This window comes from Hyla sarda, chromosome 5 (genome assembly GCF_029499605.1).
Source record: "Hyla sarda isolate aHylSar1 chromosome 5, aHylSar1.hap1, whole genome shotgun sequence".
In the NCBI taxonomy this organism is placed as follows: Eukaryota; Metazoa; Chordata; class Amphibia; order Anura; family Hylidae; genus Hyla; species Hyla sarda.
Genome location: NC_079193.1, coordinates 258,613,161 through 258,641,033, shown reverse-complemented (window position 1 = coordinate 258,641,033; position 27,873 = coordinate 258,613,161). Strand labels below are relative to the sequence as shown.

The window sequence follows — 27,873 nt, the reverse complement described above, 5'->3', positions numbered from 1 at the left end:
CTCACTGGACCTGAGGTGATGAGGAGAGCGGTCCAGTGCTCTGGCAGGAGCGGTATCCACAGCAAAGGATCCATAGGGCACCGCAGAGGAGCAGACTGGAGGAGGTCAGCCCTCCGCACGGAGCGTGGTCCGGGCAGCACAGAGTGAAGGTAGCTGCGACAGCACAGGCACTTCAGCAGCCCGAGGAGGAGCAGGGCCCAGGGAGCGGGACAGCAGGCCCAGCACGGGACCTGTAATAGCGGGCGGACAGCCGGGTGCAGAGGCCTGAGGCGGCCTTAGAAACCGTGTAATGCCCCCAGGAGGGGCGGATGATTGCCGAGGGGTAGATGGAGGCTTTGGTCGGCAATGGGAGATTCTTCCCATCTAAGGGCGCAGGGTCACCTGCAGGAATAAGTTAATTTGTGGCCACATGAAGTGAGAGCAGCCTCAGTGTGCGGCCATCTTCGTCAGCGCCACGCCCTCCAGAGCATATTTTTATATTAAAAACCTACCCAACATTTAAATAACTTCAAATTGTATTAAAGTTTAATACTTGCTGCCACTTAAGCCCTGGTAATCGATGGGTGTCTGAGAGCTGTTTCTAGGCAGATCATTGAAGTGTATTTCTGTGGTGTCGGATAAGGTACAAAACATCGGAGTGACAGACAGTGTTCTACCTTATGTTGAGTCAGCAGGTAGAAGTGTTGATCCCAGTGCTACTAGATATAAATGAGACTTTAGCATGTTTTTCATACTACTCCATATATTGTAATCAGAAATGGGAATTATGCGAACAAAACTGTAAATGACCCTTTTTATGTTTTAGTATCAAGAAGATCACTGTGTGACATCACTGTGTTTAAAAATGTGGCTGGATGATGACTGCCAACATCTCCTTGGGGACAATTATAATGGACATCTTCCACCTTCAACATCAATGCAGTTATTGTGGCCATTAACCCTTCTAAAGGCCAGACTTCCAACCCCTGGGGATAAGGAGGCATTTGTTATTAATGTAGAAGCACATAATCTGAACTATGGAAATCTTTGCTTACTGATCATATAATAATAATAATATTTATATAACGTCAATATTCCACAGCACGTTACAATTCTAAAGGTTACATATAAAAACAATACTCAGACATTACAACATTACACACTAACAAAACAAGAGAAGTGAGGGTCCTGTTTGATAAAGCTTAAAAGCTTAAATTTAAGAGGAATAGGGTTGAGACAAAAGAGAAAGTGCTTTATTTATGCAGTGGTCCAGCAATCGTTTCTAAATAGTGGACATAAAGGTTGATGAGGCAGTCTCCAACCAGTCTCTACATGTCTAAAGTCTAAAGAGCATACCGGGACACTGCTGAATGAAAGTGGGGATAACATAGTGATAATAGTGGAGACCGGAAGGTGTTGGACCTTTTAGGCTATGTTCACATCAGAGTTACTGAGCTCCGTTCAAGAGTTCCTCTTTGAATGGGGTCTGTCGGGTTTCCCTTTGACCTGCCGGATTTTTTATCTCCACAAAAATCCTGTCATCATAATAGAATCAGCAAACGGAGCTCCTAACACTGATGTGAACATGTGAACAAGGCCTTACAATTAAATACTTTATTTACAAATGTTACTTCTTTTTTACTGTTTCAGTTGATTTATTTCTAACTGTATGTCCCTTTAGGCAAGTGAAAACCGTCGCCTTCTTGCTGCATTTAAGGGCTTATTGGATGATTTCCGCTCTGAACTGCGGGATGAAGCAACAGACAGACACGAAGTCCGACAGCAGTATGTGGAGGCTAAAGCTGCATGGGAAGTGGAGGAAACAGAACTGCGATGTCGTCTGGAGCAGGTATGGAATTCCATAATGTAAGGAGGAAGCGAGTAAATGCATTTGTAATAGGAACCATAATACAGGAATAAACTATGCAAAGTGGAGCCTTGCCTTCCATTGGAAGTTGTTTATGTAGTGTGGGAGGAAAACATACTTAAAGGGGTACTCCACCCTTAGACATCTTATCCCCTATCCAAAGGATAGGGGATAAGATGTCTGATTGCAGGAGTCCTGTTGCTGGGATTCCCCGTGATCTCCGGCACCCGGTGTTATGAACAATATGAACATAGACATGAATGAAGTAGGCGTGGCATAACATCACGACCATGGTCCCCCAAAGCTGTAGCCGGAAATTGCGTGGGTTCCCAGTAGCCAGACCCCCAGCGAGCAGACATCTTATCCCCTATCCTTAGGATAGGAGATAAAATGTCTAGGGGTTGAGTACCCCTTTAACCCGTTAAGGACGCTGGGAATATGAGTACACCCTTGCGTCCTGGTATTTAAGGATACAGGGCTTACCTGTGAGCCCTGGTCCCGTTACTGGGGTTTGAAGCATGCTCACAAGCTTAGCACGCTTCATACCCGGTGGGTTCTGACTGCTATCAGCAGCCAGGACACAGGGTTAATACTGGACATCGCCGATTAGCGCCCGGTTTTAACCCTTTAGATGCCACAATCAAAGTTGATTGCGGCGTCTGTAATGAAGACTAAAAAATTTTTTTTTATAAATGTGAATAAGCCCCTCCCCTAATAAAAGCTTGAATCACCCCCCTTTTCCCTTTTGTTAAATAAAATAATGTTAACAAAAATAAACATATATATGGTATCGCCGGGTGCGTAAATGTCCGAACTATCAAAATATAAGGTTAGTTAAACCGCACAATCTATGGTGTACACGTAAAAAAATACCAAAATCCAAAATTGTGCCTTTTTGGTCACTCCATATACCAATTTTTTTTTAATAAAAAGTGATCAAAAAGTCCCATCAAAACAAAAATGGTACCGATAAAAACTACAGATCATGGCACAAAATGAGCCCTCATACTGCCCCCTACGTGGAAAAATAAAAAAGTTATAGGGGTCAGAATATGACAATTTTAAACATACTTATGGTACATTTAGTTATAATTTTAGTAGTGTAATAAAATAAATCCTACATAAATTGGATATCTTTGTAACCGTATAGACCTATAGAATAAAGAGAAGGTGTAATTTTTACCGAAATGGAAGCCCCAAAATTTTCAAAATGACGTTTGTTTGTTTTATTTCACCCCACAAATAAGTTTTTTTTTTTGTTTCGCCGCAGATTGTTATAAAATGAGTGATGTCATTTGGTGACGCAAAAAACAAGCCCTTATATGGGTCTGTAGGTGAAAATTTTAAAGTGTTAGGATTGAAGGGAAGTAGGAAAAAACAAAAGTACAAAAATAATAATTGGCCGTGTCCTTAAGGCCAAAATGGCCTTATGGGGTTAAGGTGATCATACACATTAGATAACATGTCAGCTTTCCAGATTCTGCAATAAATAGTTGTTGCCAATAATTTAATGGGCATTGGGGAAGCACAAAGGTTTATTGGACCGCATCTGTCAGACAATTATGGTATATCCTGTGGATGAGCCATAGATGTCCCACATAGGAATACTACTTTAGGGTGTGTTCACACGTATGCAGATTTGATGCGCAGGATTTGATGCACAGGATTTTCTGCTGCAGATTTCAATGTACCGTATTTTTCGCCCTATAGGACGCAAAATCTAGAAAAAAAAGATTCTGAACCCAACAGTGATCTTCCACCTGCGGACCTCCAGATGTTGCAAAACTACAACTCCCAGCATGCCCGGACAGCCGTTGGCTGTCCGGGCATGCTGGGAGTTGTAGTTTTGCAACATCTGGAGGTCCGCAGGTTGAAGACCACTGTTATAGGAGGTAATACTCACGTGTCCCCGCCGCTCCGGACCCTTCACCGCTCGTCACCGCTGCCCTGGATGTCGCTCCATCGCTGTCGCTGCGTCCCCGTGGTGTCCCCGACGCTCCGGACTTCTTCTTCCCCAGGATCCACGCTCTCCGTCGCCGTCATCACGTTGCTATGCACGCCGCTCCTACTATTGGATGACGGGACGTCATGCGCGACGACGTGTTGACATCGAAGGAGAGCCCCGGCCATGCAGGGGATCCCAGCACGGAGCAGACTCCGAGGAGGCAGGTAAGGTCCCTCCCGGTGTCCTGTAAGCTGTTCGAGACGCCGCAATTTCACCGCGGCGGTCCCGAACAGCCCGACTGAGCAGCCGGGTTAGTGTCACTTTCACTTCGCGGTCAGCTTTGATCGCCGCATCTGAAGGGTTAATACAGGGCATCACCGCCACAGGGACCGCCGCAATAGGTGTGTTTTCGCCGTATAAGACGCACCAACTCCCCCCAGTTTTGGGGAAGAAAAAGTGCGTCTTATACAGCGAAAAATACGGTAAACTAAATGACTGAGCACAGCTTCTAATCTGGTTACAAATCCGGCGCATCAAATCTGCTCAGGATCCTGTACGTGTGAACGCACCCTTATAGTTACCTGCTGTAACTGTGGTCTAAAGGGAAACACAGACATGAGATGTGCTTAGACTTATGTCTAGGGTTGTCTGTAGACATTACATTGTTTATCTATTCTGACAGATTTCACCAAAATTGACTGGATCTGCCAATAGATTTTAAAAGTCAGATAGGAGAGATTTGGATGTTTAGTGTATTGCTGTGTATAATAAATTGAAAGACTCACATCTTATTACTTTCTGGCTGCTCTATGTAATTTGATACAAATAACAAACCACTGCTGATCAGATAGCAACTTTCCTTCTCCAGAACAACCTTGGTGTCCGTCAGATTGTTTACAGGTTGTTAATCGTTCTTGAGATTAAGCATATCAAAAATTGAATATGTTAGGACTTGAAAAACCAAACAGTTCACAAATAAAAGTAAGGATGTGGCTGCCTTCTCAGATGTGCCTAGAGGAAAAAGATTAGTGAGACAGAGCAAGATTAAACGGAGATTACAATTGAGATTAACCTCATTTCTCTGCTTCGAACCAAAGTGCACTATGCTAGGAATAAATCCTTTCCGAAATCCTGTACATGGTTCCATCTAATCTCTGGCCTGTAATTATAAGAGTCCTAAGGTGATAGCTCATTCTATCCACGGGTCTTGTATCTTCATTTACCACTTTCTGACAAGAGTACCAGTCTCCTGGGTACGTTATTGTAGTCTGGATGTTAAGTTTAAAAATTATAAAATTATACAACTAGGATTTGCCATCACTGTCTGATCGGTGGTGATCAACCCACTGAACATTTATTGGTCCTGAGAATGTAGGGGCCCATCACAATGGATAAGCACTGCCACCACATCACAGTGGGTGGCCAGTAGTGTTAACCAGAAGGGGGGGACGGGGGACAGCACTAAACCAGAAGAAGTGAGCCAATGTACAAAAGGAACTCTTGTCATAGGAAAATATGTTTGTAGGTCGCTGATGGTCTTTTCAGAGAGGATTTTTTTATTTACGGTATCTTATTTTAAAGAAGATTTGCTGTTTATCAGTCCATAAGTTTGCAGACTTGATGTTACTGTGGCAATCCACGTACTACAGTTTTTAACAAGTAAGGCCACCGGGTTACCTTTAATCCATGCCCCCTAGTCTATGCTTCTGTCACTGCCACTCTTGGCTCTACCCTTAGGACACTCCCTTCCTGATTCTTAAAGGGTCAGGGCATGCATCCAAATTCTTCTCTTTCCAATCACCTGCTATATGAAACAGCCACACCCACTCTACCTTGACCTTTGCTTACTATGTCCCTTTACCTTATTGCCTCTCCTATGACCTGAACGATTTACCACAAATCTGTGTTACCCGCCCTAGACCTCAGCCTGTACCTGGCCTTGCTTCTCCTTGACTCCTTAATGCTTTGCACAGGTGTCTTTATGTCCACTGCACCAGCCTCTACTCACACCGGGACCACTCTCAAAGGTAGCGACCTGGTAGCCCAAAGCAGTGAAGACCAGATCCTAATATGAGAGTATTAAAGAATGAAAACCTAGGAGATGCTTAGACAACACCCTCAATAGTGGTTCAAACCCAAGACAAACCATTTGGTTTGCACAGAGGGTCCACGCCCCTTGTCCTTTACATTTTAGTTTCCCAAGTCTAAAAAAAAAATTGAAAAAACATCACTGTTTATTTAGGATAGCCTGTCTGAACAAATTATGGTGGGGTACTGTGCTGTTGCTATTTATAAGGGGAGACAACCTCCTTGCACTGTTTATGAATGGGGTACTATCCTAGTACTATTAAAGGAGGGGCACCCTACTGGTACTGTTATTCTGGGTACTCTGTTAGCGCAACTGATGTCATCCTTCTGAGGACACTTTGTTATCTGTCATAGGAATGTCATGCATAGGTTGTGCAGTTCTGCCTCCGATGATGATGTGACGGCTGTGATCATTGCAGGATAGGCCAAGTGGTAACTGTCATTATTTGAGTTGAGTTTCTAATTATAGATAGTAATGTAAAAACGAAATAATTATTTTAACAAATATATTTAACAAAAAATAGTTTTAACCACTTGGTCACCTTCTTCGGATACATTCCTTCTAGCATTTCTTTCACTGGATGGTGACAGGCTGCATCTTTATGAACAGTCCCTGTAGTGAGGGTGTAGCTTTCATGAAGTCTATTGGATCTATTGCACTTTGTGAAGTGATAGACTGTGTTGTCACTAGAGCAGGCGTAATCTTGTATGGGCGTATAATGGGCGTATCTTTGTATGCTTTAATCTGGTGTTTGCATTTCTTTATTGCTGAAGGTTGCTGAAGACATTGATTTATAAGTTAGATTTGCATCTTCTCTATAGTGAGGAGTGACAGCCTTTCCATTTACATGGATTGCTTTGGTAACATATACAGTGGTCCCTCCAGTTACAATATTAATTGGTTGCAGGATGACCATTGTATGTTTAGACCATTATTCTATGGAAAACTGGTAATTGGTTCCATAGGGGGAGATATATCAAAACCTGTCCAGAGGAAAAGTTGCCCAGTTGCCATAGCAACCAATCAGATCGCTTCTTTCATTTTGCAGAGGCCTTGTTAAAAATGAAAGAAGCGAGCTGATTGGTTGCTATGAGCAACTGGGCAACTTTTCCTCTGGACAGGTTTTGATAAATCTCCCCCATAGTCTCCAAAACTAATAAAAACAAGAAAGTCCTTACATATACAAGTCAGAAATAGCCGCTAGATGCTTGAAATGACTTTATACATAGAGGGCAGACTCTTCTTCAGGTTCCTGTACAGTATGCACAGTGTATCAGACATTCAAATTGGAGCCACCCCCACCAGATGTCCAAAGAAGCAACTAGTCCTGGCACAGGTCCTTAGTGTACTCCATTATACTGTAGGGGAGCACAACTACACAGTGCACGCACTTCAAAAATACAGTTTTACCAGTAAAATGCCCATTCTAATTGTCCGATCTTCCAGCCATTCACACAAGCTACAGATCCCAACTTATTCTGTGTTGAGTACGGCTTCAAGTTGCAATGGTCCAGGAAAGACCATTGTATGTTGAAGATATTGTAACCCGAGGCCATTGTAAGTTGCGGGCTCGCCGTATTACTGCTTTAGTTGTTTGTTCCTTGGCAGGTGGTTTGGTAATCAGGACACCGCACTAAGGATTTTCCAATTGCTCCTGGCAACCACTTCACACTGACAGGTTGAAATACGTTTGTGTGGAAGAAAGATTATCTGGATGACGGTAATATCTGGAACAAGATCATTCGATGCAGAGAGGAGACGCTGGCCACTAATGAGATGCTTGGGTTATAAATCACTCCTTTTCCGATCTAAATCTGGGTGTTCCCCGAGACAGACACTGCGTCTGCTCACAATATGATATCATGTTTCTTCCATTTAACCATGTGCAGTATCTAATCCAAACTTACTTTTCAATTGGAAGAATATGTGTCATCATTGTATGTCTCTTATTTCTCAAAATGTAAAATATTATTAACCAGTTCAGATCAAGGGTATTTTTTTGGACTTCAGGACTAGAAAAAAGTTTGACTATTTTAGGTATTTTAGTATAAAGGCTAAGAAAGGAATTTATAATTGATAACTTTTTCACCTATTATTTAAGCTTGCACATTCTTCTTTATGCCAGATTCAATTGCACAAAACTTGTACAGGTCGTGCAATGCGTACATTTTTATTTCAATGTACGATCTTGTTGTGTGGTTTTCACGTCACCTCTCATCAAATAAACTTTTGATATATTTTAGATTAATGAATGTTGAATAACGTTCCAATAGCATGTTAATGAAAAATATGCTTCTTTCTATTGTATTTTTCCCGATCAGTCCTGTCAGCAAGCATTTCTGACTCATGCTGGAGTCCTAAACACTCAGAGCTGCCAGCCTGCTTTGTTCACAGCCAAACAGGCTGTGAACAAAGCAGGCTGGCAGCTCTGAGTGTTCTCCTTTGTGAACAAAGCAGACTGGCAGCTCGTAGTGTTTAGGACTCCAGCATGAGTCTGAAATGCTTGCTGCCAGAACTGGTAGGGAGACCCCTAGTGGTCATTTATTCAAAGTGGAAATTTAAATAGAAAGAAGCATATTTTTTAATAACATGCAATTGTAAAGTTATTCTGCATATATTAATCTATAATATATCAAAAGTTTTTTTGATGAGAGGTACCCTTTAAGTCAAGTAGAGTTCGGCAAAAAATGTTCAATTTATGTAATTAAGAGTCTCTGAAACTCTATGTAATTTAGAGTCTCTGAAAAGCCACAATGTTTAAACCACGTCCTCTTTTTAGGCAAAAACTAAAAATGAAAAAGAAAGAAAAGAAAAATTGAGCAAATGCTTGATGAATGTGTCCAATATGTGTGACAGAAAACAATTGTACAAAATACACCAGAAACAAGACACAATGGGGGAGATTTATCAAAACCTGCGCAGAGGAAAAGTTGCCCAGTTGCCCATAGCAACCAATCAGATCGCTTCTTAAGTTTTGCAGAGGCCTTGTTAAAAATGAAAGAAGCGATCTGATTGGTTGCTATGGACAACTCAGCAACTTTTCCTCTGCACAGGTTTTGATAAATCTCCCCCAATAAGCTTAGTAAATTCTGACCTATAACTTTATGATTCAATATGATTTTGTTGAGATTTGTTTTGTGACCACACAATAGACTGTTCATTTGTAAAGCTAGTTATATAAATAGACTATTTTCAGTTATACAGTGGTCCCTCAACATATGATGGTAATCCGTTCCAAATGGACCATCGTTTGTTGAAACCATTGCATGTTGAGGGATCCGTGCAATGTAAAGTATAGGACAGTGGTCTACAACCTGCGAACCTCCAGATGTTGCAAAACTACAACACCCAGCATGCCTGGACAGCCGTTGGCTGTCCGGGCATGCTGGGTGTTGTAGTTTTGCAACATCTGGAGGTCCGCAGGTTGTAGACCACTGGTATAGGAAGTTGTACTCACCTGTCCCCGCCGCTCCGGACCGTCACCGCTCGTCACGGCTGCCCTGGATGTCGCCTTCCATCACTGTCGCCGCGTCCCCGAGGTGTCCCCGACGTTCCGGCAAGGCCTCTGCTTCCCCGGCATCCTCGCTCTCCGTCGCCGCCATCACGTCGCTATGCACGCCGCTCCTATTGGATGACAGGACGGCGTGCGCAGTGACGTGATGACCTCGATGAAGAGCGCCGACGATGCAGGGGATCCCGAAGAGGACGCGCCGGAGCCCCGAGGACAGGTAAGTGATCGTCAGCGGACCATACAGTGCACCGTAAACGGCTATCCAGTGGTAGCTGAAGCAGTCTGTGCTGCCGGATAGCCGTTTATGCAATGGTCCAGACATACAAAAGCATCGTATGTTGATACTGCCTTCAACATGCGATGGCCTCTGAGAGGCCATCACATGTTGAAATGATCGTATGTCGGGGCTATCGTAGGTTGGGGGGTCACTGTATATCTATTCATACAGTGTAACTCTAAAGTATATATGACATGGCTGATGTACAGCTAGCGTTGAGGACGTTTTTTACTTTATATTTTTTTTATATTGTACATTATATTATACTAAACAACAGTCCGAGTTAATGGGAAAGTGAGCCCTGCAAGACCCAGGAGCAGCCTGCTTGTACCAGTATCCCAGTCATATGACCAACAGGGGCAGTAACACTACCTCAAATATATCACACAGAGTTCTTTGAGTATATTTATTGACTGAGAACTGTGTACATTAAATTAGAAAGGATGGAAGAAGGTCTTTCTTTTCTTCGAGGTGCCCTGCATGCGCACGCCATAAATATGCAGTGGCATTGGTTTAAAGGTGTACTCTGGTGAAAATCTTTTTTCTTTTAAATCAACTGGTGCCAGAAAGTTAAACATATTTGTAAATTACTTCTATAAAAAAATCTTAATCCTTCCAGTACTTATTAGCTGCTAAATGCTACAGAGGATATTCCTTTCTTTTTGGAACACTGATGACATCACGACCACAGTGCTCTCTGCTGACATCTCTGTCCATTTTAGCAACCGTGCATAGCAGATGTATGCTAAGGGCAGCATGGTGGCTCAGTGGTTAGCACTGCTGCCTTGCAGTGCTGGGGCCTTGGGTTCAAATTCCACTAATGACAACAATAAATAAAGAGTTATTATTATTATTTTTATTATTATTATTATTTTTATTATTATTATTATTATTATTATTATTATTATTATTATTATTATAATGACGTCAGCAAAGAGCACTGTGCTCGTGATGTCATCAGAGAGAATTCCAAAAAGAAAATAATTTCCTCTGTAGTATTCAGCAGCTAATAAGTACAGGAAGGATTAAGATTTTTTTAATAGAAGTAATTTACAAATCTGAATTCGGGTAGAAAAACAGACATGGTGCACATCTACAATCTTGTATAATGATCTGATTGCTTCTCAGCATAATATCAAAAACTAACAGGTTGTTAGTATACATTTTTGATCAAAAAGTACAAGCCCACTCGCCACGTCAAGGCCACCTATCCAGAGTGGGTCCCTAACGTCCCTAGCATAAAATGGCGCAGCACCGGGCGGCGACCACCACCGCCGCGACGCCAATGCCCACAGGGGGGAACAACCCACTGGCAGAGCAGCCCCAATGCCACTCAAACCAGTCTATGGGCCGCACCCTCCCGCAGACACAGCACCACGGCAGCAACGGACACCGCACAGCACCACACCAGTGTGAACAGGGATGTAATAGCTCACTTACCATACTCTCCCAGTCAGACTGGGAGGCAGCTAGGAAAGAAATGGCCCATGTGCAGCTAACTACTGCTTATATAGGGTTGGGCTGGGGGGGGGTGGGGAAGAGTGCAGCACATGTTAAAACAAAGAAAAAGGAGGGGATAGAAATCACAGTGTGAATTCAGGTAGAAAACAGACATGGCGCACATCTACAATCTTGTATAATGATCTGATTGCTTCTCAGCATAATATCAAAAGCTAACAGGTTGTTAGTATACATTTTTGATCAAAAAGTACAAGCCCACTCGCCACGTCAAGGCCACCTATCCAGAGTGGGTCCCTAACGTCCCTAGCATAAAATGGCGCAGCACCGGGCGGCGACCACCACCGCCGCGACGCCAATGCCCACAGGGGGGAACAACCCACTGGCAGAGCAGCCCCAATGCCACTCAAACCAGTCTATGGGCCGCACCCTCCCGCAGACACGGCGCCACGGCAGCAACGGACACCGCACAGCACCACACCAGTGTGAACAGGGATGTAATAGCTCACTTACCATACTCTCCCAGTCAGACTGGGAGGCAGCTACGCCTTTTTATGCTAGGGATGTTAGGGACCCACTCTGGATAGGTGGCCTTGACGTGGCGAGTGGGCTTGTACTTTTTGATCAAAAATGTATACTAACAACCTGTTAGTTTTTGATATTGTGCTGAGAAGCAATCAGATCATTATTCAAGATTGTAGATGTGCGCTATGTCTGTATTCTACTCGAATTCATATTGTGATTTCTATCCTTCCTTTTTTTTTTTTTTTTTGAACATGTGCTGCACTCTTCCCCACCCCCTCAGCCCAAACCTATATAGGTGGTAATTAACCACACTAGGGCCATTTCACTCCTAGCAGCCTCCCAGTCTGACTGGGAGAGCAAGGTAAGTGAGCTATTACACCTTGTTCACACTGGTGTGGTGCGGGGCGGCGTCCGTGGCGCTGTGTCTGTGGGCGGGTGCGGCCCATAGACTGGTTTGAGAGGCATTGGGGCCGCTCTGCCAGTGGGCCGCTCCACCCACTATTCCCCCCCCCCCCCCGTGGGCATCTGTGTCGCGGCGGTTGTGGTCGCCGCCCGGTGCTACGCCATTTTATGCTAGGGGTGTTAGGGACCCACTCTGAATAGGTGGCCTTGACGTGGCGAGTGGGCTTGTACTTTTTGATCAAAAATGTATACTAACAACCTGTTAGTTTTTGATATTGTGCTGAGAAGCAACCAGATCATTATACAAGATTGTAGATGTGCACCATGTCTGTATTCTACTCGAATTCATAATTTACAAATCTGTTTAACTTTCTGGCACCAGTTGATTTAAAAAGAAAAAAGGTTTTCACCGGAGTACCCCTTTAAGGACATGAACTACTTGCTGTGAATTTACAGTAGGAAGTCCTTAAAGGGGTACTCCAGTGGAAAACTTTTTTTTTTTTTTTAAATCAACTGGTGCCAGAAAGTTAAACAGATTAGTAAATTACTTCTATTAAAAAATCTTAATTATTTCAGTACTTACTAGCTGCTGAATACTACAGAGGAAATGATTTTCTTTTTGGAACACAGTGCTCCCTGCTGACATCATGAGCACAGGGCTCTGCTGACATCTCTGTCCATTTTAGGAACTGTCCAGAGCAGCATATGTTTGCTATGGGGATTTTCTTCTACTCTGGACAGTTCCTAAAATGGACAGCAATGTCAGCAGACAGTGTTCCAAAATAATTTCCTCTGTAGTCTTCAGCAGCTAATAAGTACCGGAAGGATTAAGATTTTTTTAATAGAAGTAATTTACAAATCTGTTTAACTTTCTGGCACCAGTTGATTTAGAAAACAAATATATATGTTTTCCACCAGAGTTGTAGTTATAGTTCTGCACCAGCTGGAGAGCTACAGGTTAAAGATCACTGCTTTAGATAGTGTCTTATAAGTCCTTTCCCCTAACTAACAAGTAAAATCAAAACCGAATGACCATGGATTCAGGAGTTTGTCTGGCGCAGAGAGGAACCATCAGGAAGCCAAGTAAAATCAATGGATTTATTAAATACAACGCGTTTCGCTGCGCTTGCGCAACTTCATCAGGCCTAACTAACAAGTAGGACCTGTCCCCTGTAGCTGTACTTATAGCCACTGCAGTCAGAGAGAGGTGAGGTAATGATGAGCTGCCAGCAGTAAGTGGTCTCAGTGGCCTTGGGAGCTGATGGGGAGCCCCCGAGCCACAGCATGGTGTTGGGCAATGGCGAATACTTCCGACGCCCCTTCTGCTTCCACTGTATGTCCCATTGGCTGGTTTGCAAACTACGTCACTTCTTAACCCATGCCCCTTTTTCCTGCCAATATATTTTGGTTAGTGAAATTTCAGTGCATCTCTAAGGCTCAGAGAAAGCGGGCAGACCAGGAAACGGATGTCAGCCTCTCCACCGGTCATTCAGCCCAGTGCTGACCACAGACTCTCCGCTTCAAATCTGAGCATGTTGTAAATTAAGTTTTATTTAAAGATGTTTGTTTTAACATATTGGGTGAGTTCCACTTTTCTCTTTTTCTATAGGGTAGCTGTTTTATTATACTACTATCTTTTCTGGAGCTGTGCACCCCCATTGTTGTACATCTTTGCTGACCTTTTAAGTGCTGTACCTCATTTTTATAGCAATAGTGCCTGCCCTTGCTTTTCTCTTAGACGAGTTGTTTTTCCTAATAAGTGGGGTTTGAACCCCAAGACCAAAGCTTATCAAACTTTTGACATGTCTTTGTGACCTGTCAGCAGGTTTTTTAAAGTGACATGGACCTCTGAAGTTGTTAAACAGAAAATCCTCTGAAACTAAAACAATATAAATGTTTTGAGTAAATGATAAAGAGATAGGGGGGTATTTATCAAAGGATTTATGTGTTTTTTTTTTTCACGTAACTTTGGCGCAATACTTTGGCGCAGTGTCTTTTTGCACCAAAGTTTGGCGCATCTTCTCCACTGTCATTTTTACAACTTTCTCAAAATCACACGGTCCTGTGTGTGATTTTAACTTTAGTCAGTCATTCATCATTTGTGGCAATCGATTTTTGGGGCAAATCCCGTTTTTTGGGCGCAAATCCCCGCCAAGAAATTTTGCACATGGAAAACACACTTAGCAATTAGAGATGAGCGAACATACAGTAAATTCGATTCGTCACGAACTTCTCGGCTCGGCAGTTGATACCTTATCCTGCATAAATTAGTTCAGCTTTCAGGTGCTCCGGTGGGCTGGAAAAGGTGGATACAGTCCTAGGAGACTCTTTCCTAGGACTGTATCCACCTTTTCCAGCCCACCGGAGCACCTGAAAGCTGAACTAATTTATGCAGGAAAAGTCATCAACTGCCGAGTTGAGAAGTTCGTGACGAATCGAATTTACTGTAAGTTTGCTCATCTCTATTAGCAATGTCAGAAAATGTAAAGGCGTCAAAATACATTAAAACATTTTTTTTGTGAAAGCAGCGACGCCTCCAGGGCTGTGCAATAATATCCTGCGACATAGTTGTCTCTGAGGGACCTTCACCCTCCGTAGAGTCAGCATTGGACATGGCCGCACAGGTTCAGGAAAGGTAAGCACTAAAGCAGTGGTCTCCAACCTGCGGACCTCCAGATGTTGCAAAACTACAACTCCCAGCATGCCCGGACAGCCAACGGCTGTCCGGGCATGCTGGGAATTGTAGTTTTGCAACATCTGGAGGTCCGCAGGTTGAAGACCACTGCACTAAAGTAACAAAAAAAAAAAAACTACCCAAGTTGAAAATAAAATCCATTTCACATGGTGGCTATAAACCCCACAAAAGAAAATAACTCCTGTCGCTTGCTGATATACTGCAGGAGGGACCCCGAAATGGCTGCTCTGCAGGGTAAAATACGTGTCCTCTGTGGGGGTAAGTTCTGTGTAAAAGGCGCTGTGAACAGCTGATTTCAACATTTGAGCCAAAATTACTAACAACTTGCACCAAATGATAAATTTGGTGCATGTCCACGAAAACCAAAGTGAAAAAAAAAGGGTAAAAAGAAACTGTCAACAGGCAAAATTGATAAATACCCCCCCCCCCCCATAGTCTCTAATGTGAATGCAATGGTGTGTGTATAAAGTATAGATGAAATGAACACTTTCACTTTCACTTTTCAATTTTGTTACAAGAATATTTTCATTTTCCTTCATACAGTTTGAAACAAGAAAGCCGAGAACGCTTGGAGACTTGAGCCCCACCGAGAAGAAGGCCTCCTTCAATCTTGAACGCGATGAGTACAAGAAGCTGTTGGCTGTGAGCCATAGGTTGGTGATGGACCTCCGCAGACAAATCCAGCAGAGCGATAAGAACTGGACTCAGGATAGGGAAGAGATTCTGGAGCGATATGACAGAGAGAGACATGAATGGGAGCAGCACCGGAAAGAACTCCTGAGAAGAATAGAACAGGTAGGCTCTATACATAAAACATAGCAAGCAAGATAAAGGGATATTCCGGCTTTATACATCTTATCCTCTATCCAAAAGATAGGGGATAAGATGTCTGGTTGCTGGGACCCCCGTGATCTCAGTGCAGCCCCCGGTGTGAGGTGTTTTTTTGCTCCCCCGTAGATCTATGCGTCCGCTCCTCCCCCAGCTCTCCGAACATTTCCGAAGCTAGAACTGGGGGAGGGCAGAGCAAGGGGAGGTAGGAGGTTCACGCCCCCTCCCTCATCTCCCCTCCCTGAGCTCGGCTGGATGCAGATCTCTACGGCACGCCCCCTCCCTGAGGACATAGATCTCCACGGCAGGTCCCCTCCCTCATCTCCCCTCCCTGAGGACATAGAGCAGTGCTCCCAATGAGCTCTATGTGTAAAGGGGGACATACTGTACGGGCTAAAGGGGGAGATACTGCAGGAGCTACAGGGGGACATACTGCACGGGCTAAATGTTCCCCTTTAGCCCGTGCAGTATGTCCCCCTTTAGCCCGTACAGTATGTCCCCCTTTAGCCCGTGCAGTATGTCCCCCTTTAGCGCGTGCAATATGTCCCCCTTTAGCCTGTACAGTATGTCCCCCTTTACACATAGAGCTCATTGGGAGCACTGCTCTACGTCCTCAGCTCGGGGAGATGAGGGAGGGACCTGCCGTGGCGATCTATGTCCTCAGGGAGGGGGCGTGCCGTAGAGATCTGCGTCCAGCCGAGCTCAGGGAGGGGAGATGAGGGAGGGCTCAGGGAGGGGAGATGAGGGAGGGGGCGTGGACCTTCTCTCTCCCCTTGATCTGCCCTCCCCCAGTTCTAGCTTCGGAAATGTTCGGAGAGCTGGGGGAGGAGCGGACGCATGGATCTACGGGGGCGCAAAAAACCACCTCACACCGGCATTCTGTGCCTGGTGCTGCCTCCGAAATGTAACACCCCAGCCACGCCCCTTCATGATGCCACGCCCCTTCCATTCATGTCCATGGGAGGGGCCATGACAGCTGTCACGCCCCCTCCCATAGACATGAATGGAGGTGGTAAGAAGTATGGAGCCGAAATACCCCTTTACACCTAACTGTGAAACCTTGTACCAGCTTTTTGGTTTTTGAAATACGCTTGATCAGTGCCCCCAGCTTCCACCATAAGATAATATTGCCAGTCAGCTATTAGTTTGCAGGCCCGTAAAGGTTTTGTATGTGCATCTATTTGTCTGACAGTTCATTTGTACAGTAGTTGCTTCTACAGAGAAAACTAATGATGCAATTTTTGTGCCATAATTCACTTTACCGTTTTAATTTTGTACAAAACACAAATCATTTTGATCAGATTTGCTTTTAATGGATACTGGAGGTTTGGAGAATTAAATAAAATTGCATAATGTTTCTACAGCGCCATTAAAGTGTCTCCTAAGCCATTAGTTATAATATAGCTCCAAATGGATTTGTTTCCTTATTTTAATACACACAAAAGAGTTGATTTTATCATAAGTCATGATATATCTTCACATTTTTATGTATTTGAAAGCATTATATTAGAAACTGTTCTTGCGTACTGTTATTACTTATAAAGGGATTTCCCTTTAAGAATAGTGAGGCATAACCTTGTGCTTCTCTTGAATATAGGTCGCTGAGTCTTACGTGAGTAGGAAACTTTTATGCCATTCAAGGATTAATGACCTTCCGTAACCAATCTTGGCATCATGCTCTCATGGGTTTCTTAAAAGCAGCTTATAGGGAAGCAAATATCGTCTGGTGGAGGGTTTTATGGGCATAGAGCTGAGGGAAATCCGGTCTCTGACCTAGTACACTTACCATTGCTAAATACGTAGCAGACGCTCCATTAATAAGACTCCCTTACTTTAGTTATGGTCTAAGGCTTCCCTTAGGGATATTCAAATTGCAGGTATTGCTTTTTACATTTTGCCAAACATCAGCTAGAATAGCACTCAGGCTTGTAGTTAAAACAATGGGAACAAACAATATATACAGTATATCATACAAATATTAGTTTCCCAAAGTATTTCTATAAATGGTAGTTTATTTTTATGTTTTTTATGTGTTCTGCAAAACATAATGTGGCGGTATCTGGTATCTGCAGAAGAAAGATTATATGCGGTGCATGGCATAGGTTCAGTACCTACAAGTATATAACCTATAGACATCACATGTTTTGAGTAGTCAGGCTACAAATTCAGTTCTTCAGTCTACAATAATGCCTGACTCTGAAAGATTTGGCAAAGTAAAATACTAGTGTACGTTCTACAGTCTGTAAGACTTTCCTTCAATCTCACTTGAAGGAAAATAATTTCTGATCTTTTGTATTCATGATGCTATGTCTGGAGAAGAAAGACTTACTTAATACTTAAAGTTTTTTGTTTTTTTTCTGTAAATGAGTGGATCTGCCAATAAAATAGGTTGTCTTAGTAAAAGAGAACCCTTAAAGGGGTACTCTGCTGAAAACATCTTATCCCCTATCCAAAGGATAGGGGATAAGATGTTAGATAGCCGGGGTCCTAACATTCGGTGCACAAAGCGAACTCCGCTCTGTGCCCGATGAGGCATGACGGCTATGTACTAGCCATCAAGCCCCCTCCTATAGACATGAATTGAGGCAGCGTGGCGTGACGCCATGAACACAGGCCCTGCAAGCTTCCATGTTCCGGACGCCGCCACTGCCGGGTCAGAGATCGCAGGGGTCCCCAGCTCAGGGACTCCTGTGATCTAACATCTTATCCCCTATCCTTTGGAGTACCCCCTTATTGTTGAATATGCAGTCCTTCTCAGAGTAGGACTGCTCACTTGCCTATTTAACCCAGAATGAGCAGATATGTACCTGAAAAAATGGCACGTTAACCTGAAAATTTTGCCATAAGATTTTACATAAATTCTCCCATCTCCATCTGCTTTATAATATGATGGCCCTCATTTACTAGGAGTGGTGTGTAGTTTTCTTTGTGGGTTTTTGTTTATGACTGGTATTTTTCCATGGTATTTACTATTGTATCATGTATTTGGTTATTTTCCCTAAGTTTTGCTTTTTTTACACCTGCTCTGAGCTGTCAGGTTTTCTGTCGAAAATGTAGTTTTTTTTGGAGACACGCCTCTTTTCATTTAGATTTTTTTGTCGGAAATTCTGGCACACGACACATGCTACTCAAGAAACTCTACAAAATCTACTCGGAAAAGCCTTAGTTAATGAGGCCTGATGCCTGCATATTGGACTGCATTGTCACAGGTTCCCTTTAAAGGGGTACTCCACTGGCCAGCCTTCCAGCTGCGTTCGGAACTAATGTCCCGAACGCTGTGCGTGCGCTTCAGGGGTCGGCAAAGCCCCCTTGTGACGTCAGGCCCCCTCAATGTAAGTCTATGGAAGGGGCGTGGTGGTCGTTACGCCCCTCCCATAGACTCGCATTGGTCGGCGTGGCCTGACGTCAAGAGGGGGCGTGGCCAACCCCCACAGTGCACGCACTGCATTCGGAACTAAATGTTCCGAACTCAGCCGGAAGGCTGGCCATTGGAGTACCCCTTTAAGGGTTATTATAATAATAGAATGTCAGGTCTTCTGTGATGTTAGGTCAGATTTCACAATCAGATGGAGATATTAATTAAGGTTTAGACCAGGGGCAGATTGTCTACAAGTAGCAGAAATTTCAAACTGCACCACACTCACTAAATGGGTGGGGCTTGGCACGGTGGGGGTGTGGCTTCACACAGAGGAGACAAATTTATTAGCAGCAATAAATTGTAGTGGAATTACCGCCATCTCCCAGCTGATGTCAATGGGCATCTCTTGATAAATCCTGTGTGATTCTACATTGGCATATGAAATGCTGGTCTTAGTAAATTCCTCCCAAAATGTATGTGTTTCGATATTTGTTTCAATTTCTTATCAGTGTATAATGAGGCTTTACGCCACTCAAATACTGTGCCACTAAGGCAATGGAAATCTTATATATATATATATATATATATATATATATATAGTAACTATGATAATTGAGTTATTATATGTTCTTCTGTAAAAGCAATATTTTAAGATTTTAGCATTGAAATAAATCTCTATTGAGTCATTTTAATATATTTATTTTCTAGCTCCAAAAAGAATCAAGCCCTCGACAACCAGACCATTTCCAAGCTGACCAAAGTGATGGTGCTGTCCCTGAGTATTTATCCAAGGCCCCACTGCCCAGGTCCCAGTCTCATGCATCCAGGTCATTTTCTGATTCTGATGAAATGCCATTTGAAGAGCAGTTACTTCCCAAGTTAAAAGGAACTGATCGATGCTCTGGCTCTGAGAACCTCTTCCTTGATGCACTTTCTCTGGACTCTGCTGATGAGGCCGATTTGCCTCAGCCCCGCAAACTGGAGCGTGATAAATTCTCCACTGAGGTAACGCGTCTTTTTTTATGCTGCTCCACTTTTGGCCACAAAATGTAGATGGATTTACCCCACCCTCTTCAATCACCCATGATTCCTATTTGAGCCTTGAACTTTGCAGCCATCCTTTGTTTACACTTCTGCATTGATGTCTTTTATCCATTTATTGTACTTTTATAGATCCTTAGATTTTGATCATTTTATAGTCTTTTCATAGTTAGAATCTGTCTTGTGTGTTAAAATAAACCAGTTAGAACTGTTATGTTGTTGTCTAGAATGGACTTTGGCATATCTTATGGGGGAGTTTGTTTATCACTATGGTCCATATTGCTGCTCACATACATGCAAACGATTGACATGTCAGAATTCTGCTGTGAGACATAGCGTTGACATTTCCACATCTTCATTCATTTTTCCAACAACATACATATTTCTAAATTCAACCACACACATAGGGGGTCATTTACCAATATTCCCCATTTTTTTTTCCATTTTCATGGTGATTTTTTTATATCCAATTTATCCTTATCTGTATAAATGCATTTTCAGGTGTCTGATAAACTTTGACGCATTGGAAAGTTTTTAACCTCCCTATTGAAAGTGAAAAATCACAGCCTAAAAAGAATTGCCAAACACTGGGTAAACAATTCCATGAATCACTCGAATCGTGATTACTTTTTGGGGTTAGGGGGAGAAACTAAAAGTGATGGCATTTTCAGAGCGTTACGTGCTGTTATTAAATATAGTAAAATGCCTTTCTCCTGACTTTTTCCTACTAAATTTACATGGAAATGTAATAGTAATTGAGGGCCATAATGTTGATTTCCAGAGTAGATGTGAAAACCAAAAAGCACCACAACCTCATGTAGATGGGAAATTGGGTGTTTTTTTCCAAAAGACTCACTGTCAAAGATATTACAAGAATAAGCAAGTAATTCAAACTAGAAGAACAATACTCATACTTTATTGCTGCAATGCTTCAAACCCATGTTCCTTTTTTGGTGTGCATGACACCTAGGCATAAAAATGATTTGTGCATCAGCTGATATTCCTATTTTTCTCACCTGTATAGAAAATGTACCTGTAACAAAATGTCACTTATCCCCCAACACTAGACATTATATTTGTACTACCTGTTAAAAGAAGAACAACAATGGTAAACATTCTAGGCAAGGAGAAAATGTACAGTACATCATGCCAGCCCTACACACCTTCCTACTCTGCCTTGTCATAACTATTGTTCTATGTCTATGTATACCCATCTCCAAAAGTCAGGTTGAACTTTTATGGAATAATAAAACATAATTTCTAAATTTGACATTTGCTAAATTTTACATCTTTCAAAAAGGTAACGTATATCAATGGGCACTGCATCGTAGAAATAAATGTGTAATATGACATATATGCTTTTCACAAACAAGCCTATAACAATATTGCTTATTATTGCAGGAAGATATACAAAAAGGAGGATTGCAAAGGTAAGTATTACTACTAATCCTGCACATTACCTGTACCCCCAAGTTTTGTGGATTTAGCAGTGGAGTTTGCGTCTATTTTTTTGGTCTGCATGCATTTCAGTAGCCATGCATGTTTTCCTGTCCTATGTATTAAAATTTTCCTAAAGGATGGAGCCACATTTCTTAATGCCTACATGCCCTTTGTCTTATAGGGTCATGTCTGTTTCCTCCATGTCTGAATTTCATCGATTAATGGAGAGCTCTCCTTTCCTTCCCGAAAAAAATTTAGATCTTTCTGGCGACAAGGATGAATTAACTCCCCCCTTGTCCCCTGATGATCTGAAGTACATTGAAGAGTTTAACAAGAATTGGGACTATAGTATTGTGGGCCAAGGTGATAAAATCTTGAGATTAGGTGGGGAAAGAGCAGAGAATGGAAAAGTGGAGTTAAAGTCACCTTCTGAAACATTCCAGTCTCCTTCATGGTTTCTTACTACTAGTGTTACTATGACAACAAACACAGTGACCAGTCCTGAACCCTGCCTGAAGCAGTCTCCTCGAAGCCATGCTGTTGCGGAAAGAATGGGGGTCAGGGTCTTCCACAGTCCACCTGTGGTTCGTAGGTTTGATAAATCTGTCATTAATGGCAATGAAGAAATATCAGACGTAGAACCAGATTTACATTATTCTTCAACTAAAGCAAATGGTGTTTCTGAAGCAGAAAATGGTGCCACTGAGGTATTTGGGAGATGGCCATGTGAGCTTAACAATCAGCATAAAGACTTATTAGATAGTGGTTTACACCCAATGGATCGACCTGTTTGCACTTCTGTCAGTTTTGCGTCTTCATTGCACAGTATAGAGTTGTCAAGAAACATGAGTGATGACATGAAAGAAGTTGCCAATTCTGTTAGAAATGCTATCCGAACAAACTCATCAGAATCTCAGTTCAGAGACATTGCTTGTCAGACCAATGGTTTGAAGAGTACAGGAACACAAACCACTCAAACCATTAGCGTTGGTTTGCAAACTGAAGCTTTACGAAGCATTACCAGCAGTCCACATAAGTGTCTGACTCCAAAAGGAGGCTCTACCCCTATTTCATCACCTTCTCGTAGTTTGAGGAACAGGCAAATTGCTCCAGCTATTGAAAAGGTGCAAGCAAAGTTTGAGCGTAGTTGTTGTTCCCCAAAATATGGTTCCCCAAAACTTCAGAAAAAACCTCTACCCAAAGCAGATCAGCCAGCTAACCGTGTTACTTCAGTTACACCCCAGAAAGGATTTAATGAGTCTGCTTGGGCTAGATCAACAACTACAAGAGAGAGTCCAGTTCATACAACTATCAATGATGGTCTTTCAAGTCTTTTTAATATCATTGACCACAGCCCAGTAACTTGTGACCATTTGCAAAAAACATCTAGGCCAAGTAGCAGATCTAGGTCAGCAGAAGCCAGACCAGAGTTTGGGACCATGTCTGAAGTATGCATGGATGAAAGGGGGAGGTCACCAAGCCCTATTCGCATAACTATAGACCTCCAAAGAGATCAGTGCTCTGATGTCAGCTGTAGCAGGCAAGACCTCTGTGCTCCTCCAGGTTACTCATTGATTGAAAATTCTGCCAGAATACTTAGAAAGAAAAGTCTAGAAGATCAAAAGCAGACTCCAGATAGTCCAACCAGTGGCTACAGAAACAACACTGCTGCAGAACTGTTAAAAATTGAGCAAGCATCTATTGAGGTAAGATCTTTAAGTGTGCTTTATTGTAGTTTGTAGAACAGTTATTCATGAATTCTAACAGTTGTTATAAAGTGATGGTCCACCAAGAAAACTGGTATTTAAGTGAGATTGTTAGTTAAGTAGACAAAAAAAAGTATCATTTCTATGTCGTGTTCTTACCTATTATGAATAAAGGCTTGTCATTTCTGGAAAAAAATATTTTTTTAAAGTGTTACCCAGTTCCAGACAATTGTTAAATTAATGGGTCCTTCTAAGGCATGGATGACAAAAGAAGATATCTGAAGCATTCTTGGGATTTGTTGTTTCTAGATGAATATTAATTCACTTAATTCTGTTAGCATGTTGAATAAATCATTCTTTTTTGTGATAACAGGAGTGTCATAACAGTGCCAAAACTTGCCATAGATATTATCATTATCCTGAAGAACCAGGTGGCACATTTGCCATATCATTAGTATAACTTTACATCTACGGACAGCTTTAGGTTCTATATATCAACTGAAAACTGCTAAGAGCTGGTATGAGATGGTAGGAAATGCAGTGACGATCTGTAGCACAAAATTAGAAAAGATATGACTTCAGATTTATCTATGACATTGAATATTTAAATTTGCTCCTTCTCACCATGCTACCAGGATTTCAGTTGGGATATAACAAATGAATACAATACAAACACCCAAGGCTTCGGCTATATTCTGAAATACTGTACAAGGAACAACGCTATTATATTATTATCCAGAGCAATAGCAGTGTGTGGCCTCTGGTGCAAATTCAGTGTAGGCGTGAAACAATGGCTGTGGGCTGCCGATCCTAAGTCTTAAAAATACATGTTGTCTATGAGAGCTGATTCTTGCATTTTTATGATGTTTTCGTTAGTTATACAAAGTTGACTTTTTTGTTGATCTTGGTTGTAGCACAGTCTATGTCTGTAGAGTATTTCTAGCAATGTACTAACAATACTGCTGAAATCTCTCTTGCTGGTAACTCTTTCTTGCACAGTCTTTAGCAACGTGGAAATGTTCATCTGCTGGAAAAGGCATCTAATACTGACTATTCACTTTAACATACTCTTCAATCTTTTTGCTTTCTTTCTGTCTATCCTGTCTAGAATCAAACTGTCTTACTAACTGCCCCCTGGGGACTCTAACTATGCCTGCTACACAGCTGTAAGTTTTTGTTTAATTTTTGTTTCCACTTTATGTCTTACCCTTAAACTTTTGAATACTTATTTGAAGCAGAGCCAACAATGACTGGATTTGGACACATAGGTGCAGCCATCTAAGTGATCCCTAGCTCCTTTTGGCTTTCTAAGTGTTCACAGCAATTACTTATAAGTCAGTACTTTAAATATAGACATAACTGGCAACTGTTATTAATAAACCCAGCCCAGAAGAGCCTGGAAGAACGTTTGAGTCTTGCAAGGACAAAACCAGGCGAGACTGGAAATCATTTTGTAGCCTGATGCAGACTGAACTTAAAGATAACCTTACAACATCAGCAGTAGAGATGATTCAAAATGTGCTCACTATGGGACCATTTATAGCTTTATTTAGGGATTTTACAGTTTCTTAGAGACCAGTGAGATGTTTCTTTTACCACTCTGAAGTTCATTATACTATAATATTAATTGTTGATAAATACCAGATAGCCAATGCACTTAAAAAATTCCTGCTGGTGCCTATCTTTTAGTTTTTTTAGTTTTTTTTTTCAATAAAAAAAAACTAGTAGCCCAGCTACCTGATAAATAAGTACATTAGGGGCACCTTTCATTAAGTTTATAGTTCTCATATTTTCAAAATATACCTATAAATATAATTGCCCACATAACACTGATAAATATTTCCCAAACAACACTGCCATTTATGTCCACATAATACAACCATACAGTGCCTAAAGGGCTGAATGGTAAAGTCCGTGGTACAAAAAGTTGGTCATAAGGAACCAGTAATTGGGCCAAACAAATGAAAACAAGATTCACATAGTATGTAATTTTCTGATAGTATGCAACCTTAATACATTCTACTATAGTATATTAGTAGTTACGATATAATAATACTGAGCAGCAAATCTTCAGTGCTGTCTTTGTAATTTGAATAACAAAAAGAGCCTTTGTGGAATTATTTTGCTGCATGCATATTTGTTCAGTGTCTAATTGTTAACTTGTCTTCTTCATTTCCATGGTTTCAGTAATCAGTTATTAGTTTAACTTTTCGTTTACGTTTAAGTTGATTAGTAAAAACATAATAATGAATAGAGAGATGACAGTAGGAGTACCTATAAATGCATCCCTGCATGTTTAACGTAAGGACCCATGTACAGAGTTTTTGGGGGGCTAATGTATATCGTTTTGCCTTTAATTTAATTTGAATATTTTTATAGATATTAATGTTTTTAGATATTTTAGTCAGATGTTTCTATGGTGTAATGAAGTCCATTTATAAGCATTTCAAGTTTATTAACTTTCAATGACAAATAAAGTTTACCGTTTCTTCTGTGACTTCTGCAACTCGCCCTGGCATGCTGGATATTATCTTCTGGGCCAAATCCTGACTAATTATTGTCCAATCAGAGCTTGGAGTTAACACAATTTCAGTTTGTTTGTCCACCTGCTTTTTGGATTGGGATAAATGGGATTGAGATCCGAGGAGTTTCCTGGCCATGGACCCAAGCCCCAAGCTTTCAGTGTTTTGTTCACTGAGTCACTTATTTATTATTCCTGGATTTTTGGGAAACGTTGCTCTTGGAGAATGCCAAGAATGCCATAATTTATTTATTTCAGTGTTCTTAGGCAAAATTTGGCATGAGCCTACTCCTTTGGATGAAAAAATAACCCAAACATGAGTGGTCTGTTGGTATGACACAGGATTCTCTTCTCCGAACAATTATTCTTCCAGATATCCCAAAGAGTCTGAAGGAAGCTTCTTCAGAGAAGATAACTTTATCCAAGTCCCCTGCAGTCCAATTTCTGTACTTCCTGCAGAATGCCATTCTGTCCTTCATGTTTTTCCTGGAGAGAAGCTTGCTAATATCTAAACAAGAACAACTCCAAGAACAACTTCTCCCTACAATTTATGAGCTATATAGTTATAAACAATACCGTACTTTTCCAGCATGATGAAGCTTCATGTCACAAGGCAAAAGTGATAACTGAGTGGCTCAGTAAACAAAACATTGAAATCTTGGGTCCATGGCCAGGATATTCCTCAGATCTCAATCTCTCTGAGAAACTGTGGTTAATCCTCAAAAAGTGGCCGAACAAACAAAAACACAAATATAATAAACAACTAGCACTGCATAGGCATGAATGGGTTGTTATCATTTAGGATCTGACCCAGGAGCTGACATCCAGCATGCCATGACGAGTAGCAGAAGCCTTGTAAAAGAAGGGTCAATACAAAAATATATATATATATATATATATATATATATATCAGCACTCACCTGACTTTAACCCCTGGAGGACATGTGACATACATTTACATTTCTGCAGCCTGGTATTTAATTTCCAAAAACGTACATGTATGTCATGGCATGTCTAGCATGTAACAAGCTAGCACCAAAGTTGTGCTCGCTTCATAGACTGTGGCTGATAGCAGCCAGGGACCTGCCTCTAATGGCAGACATCAGCAATCATGTTGATGTATGCCAATTACCCTTTAGATGCTGCGATCAATGCTGATCACAGCATCTAAAGGCTAAGGTTTGTTGCTGGTGTGTTTTGGGTGATCAGCGGTGGTCTAATGAGTTAAAATGGCCTATTCTCCTGCCACTGGATATTTGCCAAAAAGTATGATTTTTGGTCACATCATCTATCAGAATAAAAGGAATACAAAGTGATCAAAAAGTCCCATCAAAACAAGGATATTTTTTTTTTTTGTTTCACCGTATATTTTATAATAAAGTGAAAGGTGACATCATAAACTAAAACTGGTCACACAAAAAAAAACTGGACATTTGGGTCTGTGGATAAAATAAATAAGAGTCATGTCCCTTGAAAAGTGAGGAGAAAAAAAAACTAACACAAAAAATGAGAATTGGCTACGTCATCAAGACCAAAACCAGTTGTGTACTTAAAGGGGAACTCCAGTGGAAAGCAAATGTTTTCAAATCACCTGCTGCCAGAATGTTAATCAGATTTGTGAGTTACTTCTATTCAAAAATCTTAACCCTTCCAATACTACAGAGATACTACAGAGAAATTTGTTAAGTTCTTTCCAGTCTGACCACAGAGCTCTCTGCTGACACCGCTGTCCGTGTCAGGAACTGTCCAGAGCAGGAGAGGTTTGCTATGGGCATATGCTTCTAATCTGGACAGTTCCTGACACGGACAGACTGGAAAGAACTGCACAATTTTCTCTGTAGCATTCAGCAGCTGATAAGTACTGGAAGGCTTAAGATTTTGAAATAGAAGTAATTTACAAATATTTTTATCTTTATGGCACCAGTTGATTTGAAAACATCTGTTTTCCACTTGTTTCCACCATAGTTCCCCTTTAAGGGGTTAGAAATTCCATACTTTATCCTTGATCCATTAAGAAAGGGCTCGGAGTAGAGAACATTGTGATCAACTGTAAATATTGAGTCTTTGCACTCAGTATACAGTTTTAATTTTATACCACAGAAACATTTGACTAAAAAATCTAATAACACTGAAGCAGAAAACTTTGAAAAAACAAAATGAATGTCAGTCGCAAAACTTTTGCCACCATTGTATGTCTAATATAAATGAATGGAACTGTGGCTGACATCAGA

At 41.6% G+C, this 27,873-nt stretch overlaps 1 protein-coding gene across 7 annotated transcripts in view; it reads left to right on the top strand.

The window, feature by feature from the left end:
- The window catches only part of MTCL1 (microtubule crosslinking factor 1), a 190,955-nt gene that overhangs the window by 158,673 nt on the left and 4,409 nt on the right, over positions 1-27,873 (top strand). For 6 of the 7 annotated variants that reach the window (XM_056521591.1, XM_056521587.1, XM_056521590.1 and 3 more), the window contains 5 exons: positions 1,661-1,828; positions 15,292-15,543; positions 19,643-19,939; positions 21,377-21,405; positions 21,597-23,121. In XM_056521591.1, coding sequence (XP_056377566.1) covers positions 1,661-1,828; positions 15,292-15,543; positions 19,643-19,939; positions 21,377-21,405; positions 21,597-23,121 — 2,271 coding nt within the window. Of the gene's footprint in view, positions 1-1,660; positions 1,829-15,291; positions 15,544-19,642; positions 19,940-21,376; positions 21,406-21,596; positions 23,122-24,229; positions 24,288-27,873 lie in introns of all 7 variants that reach the window. The other variant, XM_056521588.1, reaches the window with a different exon arrangement.